Source organism: Budorcas taxicolor, chromosome 5 (assembly GCF_023091745.1).
Source record: "Budorcas taxicolor isolate Tak-1 chromosome 5, Takin1.1, whole genome shotgun sequence".
In the NCBI taxonomy this organism is placed as follows: domain Eukaryota; kingdom Metazoa; phylum Chordata; class Mammalia; order Artiodactyla; family Bovidae; genus Budorcas; species Budorcas taxicolor.
Window position 1 is genome coordinate 81,691,261 of NC_068914.1, and position 17,301 is coordinate 81,708,561.

The following is a 17,301-nucleotide window of genomic DNA, read 5'->3' on the forward strand; positions in this document are numbered from 1 at the left end:
GTAAATTTAGATTTCCCTTCATGGATACATGACTATGTATCTTTTGATAGGATACCATATACATTATGTAGTTATTACCTATTACAGTACTAATTTTCAAAATTTTGTCTTTTAAAAAAAGGATGGAACTGAAACTTTGATTTATTTTTGAAGAAATGTTGAGAGTTATGAAGAAAGGATAAGCTTTAAGCTTTAGCAGTTCTGATTATGTACTCCACTGAATAAACCAACGTAATATTCTCTTTGAAGCCACATAGTTTTTATCTTCCTTCTTATTTTTAGTGTACGCAAACGTGTGGAGGAGGAATAAAATCAAGATTTGTAATATGCCAGTTTCCCGATGGCCAGCTGTCACAAGAGCAAAACTGTGAAATGTTGAACAAGCCGCCTAGTGTGGTACAGTGTCATATACATGCTTGCCCTGATGACGTATCATGGCATCGGGGACCATGGAAATCGGTACGATAGTACTCTTACTTTTATCCTTCTGTTTTGTTTTATTCTGTCCCTTTTTCTTTAATTTTCTCTCTTTATAAATTGTGATGCACACATTTTATCTTCCAATATTTTTTTTAAAGCAGACCATTGGCCCTCTTGGCTTATGTCATTAAATTTGACAGTTTGAAAGAGAAAAATTCATTCAAGTACTGTAATATATACATATATAAAAAATAGTTTTACATGTATTTAATTTTTATAAGTGAATTTTGAACCATAGCACTAATCTAATGGAAGTGTTTTTCTCCAGTACCCTTTTGGCTTGCCACAAATTAATTGAAAATGTTTTGCTATTTACATTTGTACATAATGTTAACATTGTGCTTGTAACAATGGCAAGTTAAGGCTGTGTCTTGTTTGAGTGTGTAACTATTTGTGGCTTTTGTCTGTCAATGTCCAGTAACTGATCAAATAACATTTTTATCATTGTTAAACTTTAATAGTTTGTTTGGAAATGTGAAAATATTGTATTAAAAAAGAGAAATTTACTTACACAAAGTAAATTAATTGTTTACAATTTGTTACATACATCATGAAAAAGTATGATTTATATAGTAATTTATATGAATGTTCATATCTTCCACTGTGTGGAGTTACTGTGTTTTGGGCTGTTTTAATTTTTTATTTTTTGAAGCCATAGACAAAAATTCATAAATAGCCATGAATGATTAATTTCTTCTAGTATTTTTCAACTACCCAGGCTTTGAAGAATAATTAATATATGGATACATTGAAACTAGCATTATGATCAATTTTGATATTTTAAATACAAACAACCAAGTACACTTCTTTCCGGGATTAAAATGATTGGAGTCTATAATCTATTTATAATTAAGATTATAAAGTTAAACAGTTCTTAATTTGGAAAATAATTAACTCTGATTTTATACCTGAACCTGATGTATGCACTTGTTTTGCTTCACCCAGGTCAAAGTTTTACAGTGAAATGTAAACCTGTTTCAATTCATGCTATTTGAAGAATAGGTCAAGTTCTAATTCAGACTAAATTCATCTTTTTAGTCACTATGACTGATACAAAACAGCAGAGCATTTTAACTTTATGGGAAGATCTTAAATTGCTGCATTAGAATTAGAGAGCCATAACTTTTGGGTAACTAACAAAAGCATTTTGCTATGGAAAGCATTCACATATGTACTTAAAACGTTCACTGACCATCTGCTATATCCTAGGGACTATACTGTCATGATAATATAAAGGCATATTTGTTACCCTATGGAGTTTACAATCTAATTGGAGAGATTTGACGTCCTGTAAGAAGTCACTATAGATTTTTTTTTTGTTATTAGTTGTTTTTGGTTGGAAATTCACTTTCTCTGTACTATATCTGTTACATTTTCTTTTGTTTTACTGGTTTAATTATAAGCCTAGTCATTAATAAGACTGAATCCATAGATTGCCTTCTTGGAATTTGCCTCAATTGGGACAGCAGACATAAAGGTTTTATTTTCCCTATTCATTCATGAATTTATTCATTCACAAAGCATTCAACATTTACTCATGGCTTCTGCTTTGTGCTATATATTGAAGTTCCTAAAATTAAGTGATTTGAATTAGATCTTCTATATCAGGGATCAGCAAATTATCAAACCTGGCCCATTGTCTATTTTTATAAACAACTTTTATTGGAACACAAGCATGCACATTTTTTATGTATTATCTATGGCTGCTTTTGAGACTTTCTTAGACTCAATAGAGACTTTCTTTGACTCAATAGAGACTTTCTTTTACAATAGAGACTGACAACTTTTATTGGAACACAAGCATGCACATTTTTTATGTATTATCTATGGCTGCTTTTGAGACTTTCTTAGACTCAATAGAGACTTTCTTTGACTCTAAAATAGAGACTTTCTTTTACAATAGAGACTGACCCTCAAAGCCTGAGATACTTACTATTTGGTCTTTCTGGGGAAAGTTTGTTGATTCCTGTTCTATTTAATAAACATCATGAAACTTTAAAAATTTGACATACCTAAATTTATAGCATATTGGAATTGCAAATATTCATTTGAAGTCAGTTTTAGATTTTTTGATCCTTTGTTTAATATTTTCAAATATTTTAAGGTTTATCAATCTTTTCTACATATTCACTATAGTATTTACATAATTTTGCTCCAGCTTTATTGAGATATGTAGTCATACTGTATAAGTTTAAAGTGTACAACCTCACAAAATTTTGATTGTGTTCGATTGCATCAAATGCTATATCCAATAATTTGTATCATGATATTTTTTGGTATGTCATAAGTAAAAAACCCGAATGTTCACTAAAGACCTTTTGCAGAGATAACTTTGTCAACCTCACAAAAACAAGTGACCAAGAAAACAATAATTTCAAATTACAAAATAGTAAAACAGAGGTATATAATTCTTCATTGTTTATTGCATGTCTGTCCCACAAAGGAGTTCATTGATTAATTCAGTCTTTGCACTATTAAAGAACTGTAAATTTTTTGATAAATTGAAGATAATTTTAAAATTACAATAATTTTATTTATTAACTTTTAATAAAGTAAATATATATCATTAAAGTTTCTGGATTTCTTATTATATGAAGAATTTTAATCCTTAAATTAGCCTTTTATATTAAAAGGGTTTAATTGATCTGAAGTTTTATTGTTAAAACCAGTTATAACCTTTTAATTTACCTCTTTCAGTGTTGCTACGTATTAGCCAGATTTCAGAATACCTCTTATTAACATGTCAGGTTAATATTCTTTAATGCATAACTTTAATTTCAGAAGATCCTATTTACTAAGTTAGAAAAGTAAGAAAATGTGTGTATATGTATATAAGTATACATATATAAATGACATGAAATCTTAAACACTTTTCATTTTAAAGTAAAATTAAAATACCAATTGCTAAATAATTAAAATGTAGCTAGGAATGAAGTTGTAAATATACATTTAAATTTTCTCCATGTTGGAAACTGTGTTGTAATAATCTATAAGCATGATTAAAGAAAGAAAATAATCTTAACATATCTGTTAATGACTGCATTTTTGTGACTAGTCAATGTGAAATGATTGTATTTTAACCCTTGCTTATTAATGATGTGTTGTTGGTCTTTTGCTTTTCTTAATTCACATGTATGTTGTATTTTTATTCCTTGAACCAGTATCTAAAATGTTATAAGTCACTGAACCGATTCTGTATTGTAAAGAATGCCTCTTTTCTTTGGAGGGTTTTTTAAATAACAAATTGTTAATTTTTCTTATTAAACATTTAATTATTGAATAGTATATGTTTTCATAATTTTACTGAGTATGTATATAAGCTACTGTTATTTTTATATAATCCTATTAGAAACTAACATTGGTTTTTAAAAATGAGATTTATTGTTTAGCTATAAATTTTTAAATACTAGGAATTTTAATATTCATATATTATAAATATTGAATAAAAATTTATGATGTAAACAAACTTACTTAGTAAATTAATAGATGTACTCATGCCCAGGATAGTCTTTAAAAGGTGAGTAAAATTTTTATTTTTCTTTGATAAAGTGAGGGGCACTACATGTAACATAGACTATTTTAGCAAATGCTCTTTAAATAAATTTATATTAATTTCTCTATATTTCCCCATAGGCCTCATTTAAGTGATTTATTTTCCTAGGATGTTTTCATTCTGTACATAAAATCAGTTCATATTTAGTAAGACAATAATGTGCATTCCATTGTTTTCTGGAGTTAATGATGATCCAGCAGAAGTAAAGAGAATAATTTTTTCATTTAAGATTGTTTTTTCTTCTAAAATTGAGAAAATATTTTTTAAAAAGATGAAAGCTTGGTACTTGAACCCTCTTGATCCTAGTGCTTTTCCCAAAGCATTTTTTTAATAAAATAGTACCCTCCTGTAGCATTGTGTTAAAACATATATATGTATACATGTGTGTGTGTGTGTGTGTATGACTAAATTCCTATTAAGATACAATGGAATGTGACAAATAAAAACACTTTCAGAAATGAGCATGGGGTAGCTGCACACACCTAGTAAATTTGCAGTTTGTCAATTTAACAGTTTTGTGTAACAAAAGACCACTGAGGGTCTGAGCAGAGGGGCTGGGCTCCCACTCAAGGTGGAATGCACTTGGAAAGAAACTTGTTACTGCGTCTGTTGCTCCTAAGTCCAGCAGCAGCCAGGGGAACAAGGTAATGTGTGGGGAGATGGTTTCAAGAAGCTGTCAATTCTTTGTAAAGTGGAATGTTCAGTAAAACTATAGTAATTGGTTATTTTCTTAAATTTGGGAAAGACACACTTAAGTATAGCAAAGGGCTAGAAATCTACTTCATTACCAATTTATCATGAAAATCTACTGAAATAATGTTTCTATTTGTTTTATTGCCATACCTTTCTATGGTACATTCAGTGACTCCCCCAAATTCTAAGCATTCCCTACATGTTATAGGCATTGTGTTAGTCACTAGAAGTAAATCGGGCACAATCTCTGTGTATAAGGAATTTGCAGTTTGGTGGTGAAAGTACTAAATAAACAGATTATCAGAAGCAGAATGGGATTCCTATCTCTTTTCAGTAACAACCTTGTGATTTATAATAGTGAAGACTCATAATATTAGGGGCTTAATAGACCATAATTATTCAAGAATTTGTAATGAGGACTGTACTTGACAACTTAATTATTATTCCAACAATTCCTTCGAGAAAGCCTAAACTAGTATGGTATATTCGATTACAACCTGGCAAGAGATGAGCGCTGTTGAAGTCTCTGTGCTAGAAGAATACTTTAGTTTTTGTGTAATTGCAGCATCTTTTTCTTTTTTTGTGTATGCATAGATTTCATGAATCACCAAAAGGGAGGATGTGGACTGATTTATAGTTTACCCTAGCTGTGATGCTTTGAAAACAGTTTTAGAGGCACAAATGGGCCTTGCAAGTTTGACATGTGCAATCTAGGCAAAACTGAAGGAGACAGTCTAATGATGAGAATGTGAAAAAGACATTTGCATGTGTGTTTGACTGAGTGAAGTTAGAATGTAATTTGAAATAACTAAAAAGTTAACTTTATCATTACATTTATAGTTAACTAAAAGTTTATATAGTTTATAGTTAACTATAGTTTGTAGGTAACTAAAGAATATCATTAACTGGTGATATATGTATTTTTCTTAATATTAAAAAATAGACAATCATGTTTCTGTCGTAATTCTATTTTTCCAGGCATAGTGCTTCAGAATATTTAAGAATCTCTGGAAACAGATTTTTAAATGTTTTAGAAGAATGTAGTCTCAGTATTCTACAATATCTATGTGCTATGTAAAACTATATATAAGATATATAGACATTATTAATATTAGCATATTTATTAGATACTCTGATTTTTTGTTATAATTTTGTATCAACATTTGGTAGTTTGAGAATAAGATTTAGTGCCTATATAATTAACAACAAAGTCAAACATTAACACAATTAATTTCTAATTTTTTAATTATATGCATATTTCTCAGTAAAATAGTTTGATCATATACCCTTATATAGTATTATATAATCTATACATTATAAGCATAAACTAACATATAAATGTAATTTATAGAAGACACAAATAAGAATTTAAGAGGATAAGATGAATATTTAATATGTTTTTAATTTTATGGATAACAAAATTTTTCTCTGTTTTTTCAATAGTGAGCTATTGTTATAGTCATCTCATTTTTAAAAAGTGGTAGAATATTTCATTATTTTCATTAATTTGAAATCTTTGTTCAGCACAGAGTGGTTCAAAAGTCTGGTTTTTTCTACTATGTGATTTCAATAGCTTCCATAGCTGAAAAAATTACTTTGCAAAAGTGCATATCTCCATGTAGCATTACCACTGAATGTTCCCGTTATAAAGTAGTAATTCAATTTAAATCCAATATTCTAATTATTGAAAAAATTTATTGAAATTTGACAGATTTCCATTTTCCATTCTGTCATTCACTTCTTGAAAAGTATTATACTAAAAGGAGTTATATCTTTGTATTTTGACAAATAGTGTTAAAACTCAGTGAAACTTTGAAAGATTTGGAAACAATTTAAAGATATTAGAAAATTTTGCTCCAAAGTTTTAAATACAATGGAGAGTTTTTATAGTTGGTATACTTATGGTAACAAATCCCATAACACTAGAAATACTTCCAAGCATTTCAAAGAAGGATTTGAAAGAAGCAGTTATTATTACTATTGTTTTTGATGCACCAGGCCTTAGTTGTGGCATGCAAACTCTTAGTTGAGGCATGTGGGCGCTAGTTCCCTGACCAAGGATTGAACCCAGATCCTCTGCATTGGGAGTTCAGAGTCTTAACCACCAGACCACCAGGGTAGTCCACCAAAGCAGTGTTTTCTCATCCAGTGCTAAATGTCTCCTTTGCCTTAAAGAGAGATTATGAATCTATTTTTTTTAAGTGCTAGGTATCACATTTTTATCATTATCATAGAAAAAATTCAGCAAATTTTGAACAAGCCTCTTTTTGTAATAGAGTTAGTAATTACTTCATCTTCATGAGGCCATTTGGTACTTTGAATACAGTATGTAAAACTCTGGAGAAGGGCATGGCAACCCACTCCAGCATTCTTGCCTGGAGAATCCCATGGACAGAAAAGCCTGACAGGCGCAGTCCACAGAGACACAGAGACTACACATGGCTACACATAGTCACATACACTATGGCTACAGTCCATAGAGTTGGCATGACTGAAGTGATTTAGCACACTGGGCCGAAAGCAGAAAAAAGAGCAGCAGCAGTGTGTATGACACTCATCTCATTAGAGTGTTACGAATGTATAAATGTGTAACCATAATCGTTCATCTTTCTCAATGGGTGTGTGTGACATGTGAGTACACTGAAGGTGAGTTGCAACTGATGATCTCCCTGCCAGGGTACCTGATGTATTATATGCTTGACATATCAGCCTGACATATAACTCCATATAGTGAAGCTTATTTTCTTTGGTAAAAACAAAGGTGAACAGAAATTATTAAAAATGTTTTGGGTACTCCATTGAATCACCTTGTATCTGAGATACACTTAAAACTTAAAGGTTCAGTAACATCTCTAAAATCTCATATGCTACACAGTAAAGACTGGAATTATGTAATTTGTTTCCATAGACACTATCATCTGCTTCCTGGTTGTACTTCCCCACCCCTAAGATTCTACTTAAACTCACCAGTGTACCTAAATCTAGTAGGAAATTATTCTATCATGTCCTATCATGTCCTAAAACTGGTATCATATGATATATATATATATATATATATATATATCATATTATTTTCATATATTTGTGATAGTTCAATGAAGTATTACAAAGTTTTTGGTTCGGTTCAGTTCAGTTCAGTCACTCAGTCGTGTCCGACTCTTTGCGACCCCATGAATCGCAGCATGCCAGGCCTCCCTGTCCATCACCAACTCCCGGAGTTCACTCAGACTCACGGCCGTCGAGTCGTGATGCCATCCAGCCATCTCATCCTCGGTTGTCCCCTTCTTCTCCTGCCGTCAATCCCTCCCAGCATCAAAGTCTTTTCCAATGAGTCAACTCTTCACATGAGGTGGCCAAAGTACTGGAGTTTCAGCTTTAGCATCATTCCTTCCAAAGAAATCCCAGGGCTGATCTCCATCAAAATGGACTTGTTGGATCTCCTTGCAGTCCAAGGGACTCTCAAGAGTCTTCTCCAACACCACATTTCAAACGCATCAATTCTTCGGTGCTCAGCCTTCTTCACAGTCCAACACTCACATCCATACATGGCTACTGGAAAAACCATAGCCTTGACTAGATGGACCTTAGTCGGCAAAGTAATGTCTCTGCTTTTGAATATGCTGTATACTTTGGTCATAACTTTTCTTCCAAGGAGTAAGCGTCTTTTAATTTCATGGCTGCAATCACCATCTGCAGTGATTTTAGAGCCCCCCAAAATAAAGTCTAACACTGTTTCCACTGTTTCCCCATCCCATCTATTTCCCATGAAGTGATGGGACTGGATGCCATGATCTTCGTTTTCTGAATGTTGAGCTTTAGGCCAACTTTTTCACTCTCATCTTTCACTTTCATCAAGAGGCTTTTTAGTTTCTCTTCACTTTCTGCCATAAGGGTGGTGTCATATGCATATCTGAGGTTATTGATATTTCTCCCGGCAATCTTGATTCCAGCTTGTGTTTCTTCCAGTCCAGCATTTCTCATGATGTACTCTGCATATAAGTTAAATAAGCAGGGTGACAATAGACAGCCTTGACTTACTCCTTTTCCTATTCAGAACCAGTCTGTTGTTCCATGTTCAGTTCTAACTGTTGCTTCCTGACCTGCATACAGGTTTCTCAAGAGGCAGGTCAGGTGGTCTGGTATTCCCATCTCTTTCAGAATTTTCCACAGTTTATTGTGATCCACACAGTTAAAGGCTTTGGCATAGTCAATAAAGCAGAAATAGATGTTTTTCTGGAGCTCTCTTGCTTTTTCGATAATCCAGCGGATGTTGGCAATTTGATCTCTGGTTCCTCTGCCTTTTCTAAAACCAACTTGAACATCAGGAAGTTCACGGTTCATGTATTGCTGAAGCCTGGCTTGCAGAATTACTCTACTAGCGTGTGAGATGAGTGCAATTGTGCAGTAGTTTGAGCATTCTTTGGCATTGCCTTTCTTAGGGATTGGAATGAAAACTGACCTTTTCCAGTCCTGTGGCCACTGCTGGGTTTTCCAAATTTGCTGGCATATTGAGTGTAGCACTTTCACAGCATCATCTTTCAGGATTTGAAAGAGCTCCACTGGAATGCCATCCACTCCACTAGCTTTATCGCAGTGATGCTTCCTAAGGCCCACTTGACTTCACATTCCAGGATGTCTGGCTCTAGATGAGTGATCACACCATCGTGATTATCTGGGTCATGAAGATCTTTTTTGTACAGTTCTTCTGTGTATTCTTGCCACCTCTTCTTAATATCTTCTGCTTCTGTTAGGTCCAGACCATTTCTGTCCTTTATCGAGCCCATCTTTACATGAAATGCTCCCTTGGTATCTCTAATTTTCTTGAAGAGATCTCTAGTTTTTCCCATTCTGTTGTTTTCCTCTATTTCTTTGCATTGATTGCTGAAGAAGGCTTTTTTATCTCTTCTTGCTATTCTTTGGAACTCTGCATTCAGATGCTGATATCTTTCCTTTTCTCCTTTGCTTTTCACTTCTCTTCTTTTCACAGCTATTTGTAAGGCCTCCCCAGACAGCTATTTTGCTTATTTGCATCTTTTCCTTGAGGATGGTCTTGATCCCTGTCTCCTGTACAATGTCATGAACCTCATTCCATAGTTCATCAGACACTCTATCTATCAGATCTAGGCCCTTAAATCTATTTCTCACTTCCACTGTAGAATCATAAGGGATTCGATTTAGGTCATACCTGAATGGTCTAGCGGTTTTCCCTACTTTCTTCAATTTGAGTCTGAATTTGGTTATAAGGAGTTCATGATCTGAGCCACAGTCAGCTCCTGGTCTTATTTTTTTGACTGTATAGAGCTTCTCCATCTTTGGCTGCAAAGAATATAATCAGTCTGATTTCAGTGTTGACCAACTGGTGATGTCCATGTGTAGAGTCTTCTCTTGTGTAGTTGGAAGAAGGTGTTTGCTATGACCAGTGCATTTTCTTGGCAAAACTCTATTAGCCTTTGCCCTGCTTCATTCCACATTCCAAGGCCAAATTTGCCTGTTACTCCTGGTGTTCCTTGACTTCCTACTTTTGCATTCCAGTCCCCTATAATGAAAAGGACATCTTTTTTGGGTGTTAGTTCTAAAAGATCTTGTAGATCTTCATAGAACCGTTCAACTTCAGCTTCTTCAGCATTACTGGTTGGGGCATAGACTTGGATTACCGTGATATTGAATGATTTGCCTTGGAAACGAACAGAGATCATTCTGTCATTTTTGAGATTGCATCCAAGTAGTGCATTTCGGACTCTTTTGTTGACCATGATGGCTACTCCATTTCTTCTGAGGGATTCGTGCCCACAGTAGTAGATATAATGGTCATCTCAGTTAAATTCACCCATTCCAGTCCATTTTAGTTCTCTGATTCCTAGAATGTCAACATTCACTCTTGCTGTCTCTTCTTTGACCACTTCCAATTTGCCTTGATTCATGGACCTGACATTCCAAGTTCCTATGCAATATTGCTCTTTACAGCATTGGACCCTGCTTCTATCACCAGTCACATCCACAGCTGGGTATTGTTTTTGCTTTGGCTCTATCCCCTCATTCTTTCTGGAGTTATTTCTCCACTGATCTCCAGTAGTGTGTTAGACACCTACTGACCTGGGGAGTTCCTCTTTCAGTATCCTATCATTTTGCCTTTTCATACTGTTCATGGGGTTCTCAAGGCAAGAATACTGAAGTGGTTTGCCATTCCCTTCTCCAGTGGACAACATTCTGTCAGACCTTTCCACTATGACCCGCCTGTCTTGGGTTGCCCCACAGGCATGGCTTAGTTTCATTGAGTTCGACAAGGCCTTGGTCCTAGTGTGATTAGATTGAGTAGTTTTCTGTGAGTATGGTTTCAGTGTGTCTGTCCTCTGATGCCCTCTTGCAGCACCTACCATCTTACTTGGGTTTCTCTTACCTTCGGCGTGGGGTATCTCTTCACGGCTGCTCCAGCAAAGCACAGCCGCTGCTCCTTACATTAGTTACATTAGTTTCATGTAAGAGAATACAATCTTTACTTCACCAAGAGAAATGTAATTTTTCATTTACCAAAAAAGCTTTGAAGCAATACTATTATTCTTAAGCCTCCTGAATCTTTAAATATTAAGTCTTTCCTACATCTTGAGACTAAGAATTGTGGTAGCATGTGTAGGTTTTGGTTAAAATGGCTATTGTTTAGCGGAGTCACCTTTGGAAAGTTACTTAACATTTCTAAGATTTTGTTTCTTAGAGTATAAAATAGTTCCTATCTAAAGAGGACATTTTTTAGTATTAAAAGGAACAATAGGTAAAGTGGTTGACATAGAGCTCATTACTTAAAGATTCCATTATTTTGATTTGTATTATCACTGATCTACTAAGAAGTACTGGATATTTATATAGCAGTTAGAATGTGTAAGTGATAGTTACGCAGCACTAGATGTGGAGGGTAAAAATACAAATGTATCAAGAGATAGAAGGTAGTACATATTACAGGTCAAGTACATATTACTGGTTAAGATAAGACTGCTGTTGCTGAGTCACTTCAGTCGTGTCCTACTCTGTGCAACCCCATACACGGCAGCCCACCATGCTCCCCCATTCCTGGGATTCTCCAGACAGGAACACTGGAGTGGGTTGTCATTCCCTTCTCCAATGCATGAAAGTGAAAAGTGAAGATGAAGTCACTCAATCGTGTTTGACTCTTATCAACCCCATGGACTGCAGCCCACCAGGCTCCTCCATGGGATTTTCCAGGCAAGAGTACTGGAGTGGGGTGCCATTGCCTTCTCTGAAGAAAAGACTAAAACAACACAAATTATACATTTAATTATGACTATCATAAATTTGAGACAAATGTTTGCTTTAATGTGTGATTTATCAATAGCAGAAAATATAACTTTAACCTAGTTCCAGTTCAGTTCAGTACATTTGCTCAGTTGTGTTGGACTCTATGGGATCCCACAGACTGCAGCATGCCAGGCCTCCCTGTCCAACACAAACTCCCGGAGTTTACTCAAACTCATACCCATTGACTTTGATGCCACCCAACCACTTCTTCCTCTGTTATCCCCTTCTCCTGCCTTCAATCTTTCCCAGCATCAGGGGATTTTCAAAGGAGTCAGTTCTTCCATCAGGTGGCCAAAGTATTGGAGTTCCAGCTTCAACATCAGTCCTTCCAATGAATATTCAGGACTGATTTCCTTTAGGATGGACTGGTTGGATCTCCTTGCAGTCCAAGGGACTCTAAGGAGTCTTCTCCACACCACATTTCAAAAGCATCCATTCTTCGGTGCTCAGCTCTCTTTATAGTCCAACTCTCACATACATACATGACTACTGGAAAAGCCATAGCCTTGACTAGTCAGACCTTTGTTGGCAAAGTAATGTCTCTGCTTTTTAATATGCTGTCTCGGTTGGTCATAACTTTCCTTCCAAGAAGTAAGCATCTTAATTTCATGGCTGCAATCCCCATCTGCAGTGATTTTGGAGCCCAAGAAAATAAAGTCTGTTAGCGTTTCCATTGTTTCCCTATTTACCATGAAGTGATGGGACCAGATGCCATGATCTTCATTTTCTGAATGTTTCGCTTTAAGCCAACTTTTTCACTGTCCTCTTTCACTTTCATCAAGAGGCTCTCGAGTTCCTCTTCGCTTTCTGTCATAATAATGTCATCTGCATATCTGGCATTATTGATATTTCTCCCGGCAATCTTGATTCCGGCTTGTGCTTCATCCAGCCCAGCGTTTCTCATGATGTACTCTGCTTATAAGTTAAATATGCAGAGTATTGACGTACTCCTTTCCCAATTTGAGTACTCCTTTCCCAATTTTAGTACTCCTTGACGTACTCCTTTCCCAATTTGGAAACAGTCCATTGTTCCATGTCCAGTTCTAACTGTTGCTTCCTGACCTGCATACAGGTTTCTCAAGAGACAGGTCAGGTGGTCTGGTATTCCCATCTCTTTCAGAATTTTCCACAGTTTATTGTGATCCACACAGTCAAAGACTTTAGCATAGTCAGTAAAGCAGAAAGAGATGTTTTTCCGGAACTCTTTTGCTTTTTTGATAATCCAGCGGATATTGGCAATTTGATCTCTGGTTCCTTTGCCTTTTCTAAAACAAGCTTGAACATCTGGAAGTTCACGGTTCACATACTGTTGAAGCCTGGCTTGGAGAATTTTTTTTTAAAATTTATTTATTTTAATTGGAGGTTAATTACTTTACAGGCTTGGAGAATTTTGAGCATCACTTTGCTAGCGTGTGAGATGAGTGCAATTGTGAAGCATTTTGAGCTTTCTTTGGCATTGCCTTTCTTAGGGATTGGAATGAAAACTGACCTTTTCCAGGTCAGTTTTGAACCTAGTTCCAAAATCTAAATAAAAACATAATTGAAAATACTGTGACAGGTAATCAGATTTCTGGGGAACATAAATTTGGTCCAGTTATTAAAATTGCCAGAAAAAGGCTCATGTGCAGTAGAACCATTTTTGTTTATAGGCTGTAATTTTTTTCAGGGTATAAACATATTCGGCCCTCCCTGGTGGCTCAGTGGTGACCATCCACCAGCAATCTAGGAGACACAAGGTTGAGAAGATTCCCCTGGAGATGGAAATGGCAATCCACTCTGGTATCCTTGCTTAGAAAATCCCATGGACAGAGGAGCCAGGTGGGCCACAGTCCTAAGGGTCTCAAAAGAGTTCAATACAACTTAGCAACTAAAGAAGAACAATATAAACATTCACAGAAGTGTCTTTCTTATGGTAGATTTTACCTATCATAAACAAACTGACAGGTAGAACCAAAAAGCATTTTCTGTGATTAAAGACTATTCACTATGTTTGGGATATCATTAAATATAGTGTGAGAATTAAAATGTGCCAATTATACTGTATCAATGGCTATGTGTGCTCTTTGAGAATATAGTCTACAGGAAAATGAAAGAATAAAAGGAAATTTTTACTGCCACACTAGTAAAAAAATGTTTCCATGTTCTACCACCGAAGTTTGCTGAGTTTGCTGAGGGAAACGTTTTTACTGTTTATTCTTAGGCCTTTGGAGCATTTTCACATCTTGGAATAGGGAAGATAACCAGGCTTGGCTCCTCCCACATCAGTGTCCAAGCTCAGAAGAACAGTAGGAGTTCATATGGGCTCCTGTTTCCAAGTCAGCATTTTGGTGCAAGATCTTAATTTTAGATGCAACCGGAAGACTGCATTCTTCTCGTCTCTGCTGACCCACAGGGTACCCCATAGAATCAGAACAACAACATCAAAAATCTTGAGGAAAGAGATCTAAATTAGATGAAGCTTTCCTTTCTGTATAATTTTTATAGAACTAAAGTTCATCCAACTCTACATCATTCAGGTGACATAAACTGCATATTTAAATAATCTTTGTGTGTATTTGCTCATATATTTCTTCTATATACCATTTATTCAGTAAACATTTATAGATATGGTTTCTGACCTTATTAAGTTTAGAATTCTCATTTATGTTTATTTCAGCACCTTTAACATGTGTGCATACTTTGATAGAAAATCTAGTTATTTTTGTTGATGCATAATTTAAACATGAAAATAATCCTAATATCTAAATTTCTGTTGTGCTAAGAAGGATATGGTATTTATTTAGATATATTAAGTAGGCCATTTAAGATTATGGTTTATACTGAGAAGAGCGCTGGAGATTTTTTTTTGTATTTTATGAAATTAAATATTTTCTTCGATTTAAGGAACTGCCTGCAATGTGGAAGACCTGGGTTCAATCCCTGGATTGGGAAGATTCCCCTGGAGAAGGGAAAGGCTACCCACTCCAGTATTCTGGCCTGGAGAATTCCATGGACTGTATAGTCCATGGGGTCGCAAAGAGTCAGACACGACTGAGTGACTTTCACTTTGACTTTCAAGTTTTTTATGACTGTGTCACTATCAAACTATGAGGATTTCTTTATAGTTACTTTTAAAGTCAAAATATGGAGAAAACTTTTAAGTAAAACTCACTTCCTTATCTGTTGGGAAAATGTTTCCATGTAGAGTGCTTAGGAAATTTCTAGAGGAGTTATTAAAAAGTTATTAAAGTTGGAATGTTTTTCGTTTACATCTGTCGTAATAAAAAGCAGATTATTTTTAAAAACTATTTTATCAGAAATTAAAATTTAAAAGTCTGGGAATAACTTCAGGATTTCATTCAATACCTATGTCATCGTAAATGAGGCAATATCAAAATATAAAATTGATTTGAAGTTCTTAAGAATTAAAGGATGGCATATTCTCTAACCAAAGGATGTCCTATGATTCACATGTGCAGAAATTTTCATTTTCTCATTTTAGTAAATAATACAATTTAAAAAATAAACCCCTAAATATATATATCTAAAGAGTTAGATTACTGCGATATTTGAAATATTTTAAAAAATACTGTTTTCTTACATTGTTTGGTATTATATCTTTAAAATTGGGAAAGACTTGCAATTTCCTCTTTCATATCCTACTACACAAAGCTTACATTATTAAGTTTCTCATCTGAATTATACACAGTTTCTATATTGATGAACATTTCTAAAGGTTGGAGACTATGTATAACATAACCCACTTCTTTCTAGGAAAGTTATGTGATTTCTGTTCTGTATTTTGAGCTGAAATTGATATATATGAAATATTCATCTGTAATTCATTCTGCACCCTGAAGTAGGAATGCATCAAATTCCTCCTCCACAGGGCAAATATTTGAAGGCAGCTATTTTTCTGTTTTCCTCATTAAATATATCTATTTTGTTCAGCTCTTCAATCATCACAATCGCCTTAGCATTACTCTCATAAAATCTGACATCTAGAATTTCATTCATTGGCAAAAATGGTCTAACTGTTAAGAATATAGCTAGAAAGAATATTGCCAGCTTTGATATGAACACTTTGCCCAATATAATCAATATTGCATCAAAATTCAGTCCCTAGTTGTCACCTAGTCTTTTTTTATACTAGTCTTACATCAATATAAGCCTAATATGTATAGTATATGATAGGGTTATGAATCATTTTATCCATAGCAGTAGATATTTTTAAGCAAAAGTATAGAACATCTATTTTTCTGTAATATTTTAGATTCACGTATCTTTTTAAATTCTTATATCTGAATTTTATTTTTTAATTTTTTTCCAGTGAAAGGATACATTTCATTTATTTTTAAAATTTTATGATTGGAGTATAATTGTTTTACAATGTTGTATAAGTTTTTGCTGTACAGCAATGTGAATCAGCTGTAAGTATATCCCCTCCCTCTTGAGCCTCCTCCACCCCGTGCCATTCCTCTAGATCATCACAGAGCACTGAGCTGAGCTCCTTATGTTATACAGAAACTTTCCATTATCTGTCTATATTACCATGGTAGTGTATATCTGTCAATGTTACTCTCCCAATTTATCCCTCTCCTTCTCCCTTTGTATCCACATTTCCGTCTGCACATCTGCATCTCTGTTCCTGTTGTGCAAATAGGTTCATCTGTCCTGCTTGTCTCAACTCCACATGTATGCGTTAATATATGAGACTTGTTTTTCTCTTTCTGACATACTTCATTCTGTGTGACAGACTCTAGATCCATCCACATCACTACCAATGATCCCAATTTATTTCTTTTTATAGCTGAGTAATATTCCATTGTATATATGTACCACAACTTCTTTATTCATTCATCTATTGATGAGCATTTAGGTTGCTTCCATGTCCCAGCTTTTGTAAATAGTGCTGCAAGGAACTTTGGGGTACATGTGTCTCTTTCAGTTATGGTTTTCTCAGATTATGAACCCAGTGGTGCAATTAATGGGTCATATAGTAGTACTATTTGTAGTTTTTTAAGGAACATCTATACTGTTCTCTGGAGAAGGCAATGGCACCGCACTCCAGTACTCTTGCCTGGAAAATCCCATAGACGGAGAAGCCTGGTGGGCTGCAATCCATGAGGTCACTGAGTCGGACACGACTGAGCGACTTTACTTTCACTTTTCACTTTCATGAGTTGGAGAAGGAAATGGCAACCCACTCCAGTGTTCTTGCCTGGAGAATCCCAGGGACGGGGGAGCCTGGTAGGAGGCTGTCTATGGGGTCGCACGGAGTCGGATAC

General features: G+C 34.9%; 1 protein-coding gene across 1 annotated transcript in view; it reads left to right on the forward strand.

Moving 5' to 3' along the window:
• ADAMTS20 (ADAM metallopeptidase with thrombospondin type 1 motif 20) overlaps window positions 1-17,301 on the forward strand; it is a 200,556-nt gene that overhangs the window by 112,136 nt on the left and 71,119 nt on the right. Inside the window, exon 28 of the mRNA XM_052640352.1 lies at window positions 283-459. Coding sequence (XP_052496312.1) covers window positions 283-459 — 177 coding nt within the window. The remainder of the gene's footprint in view (window positions 1-282; window positions 460-17,301) is intronic.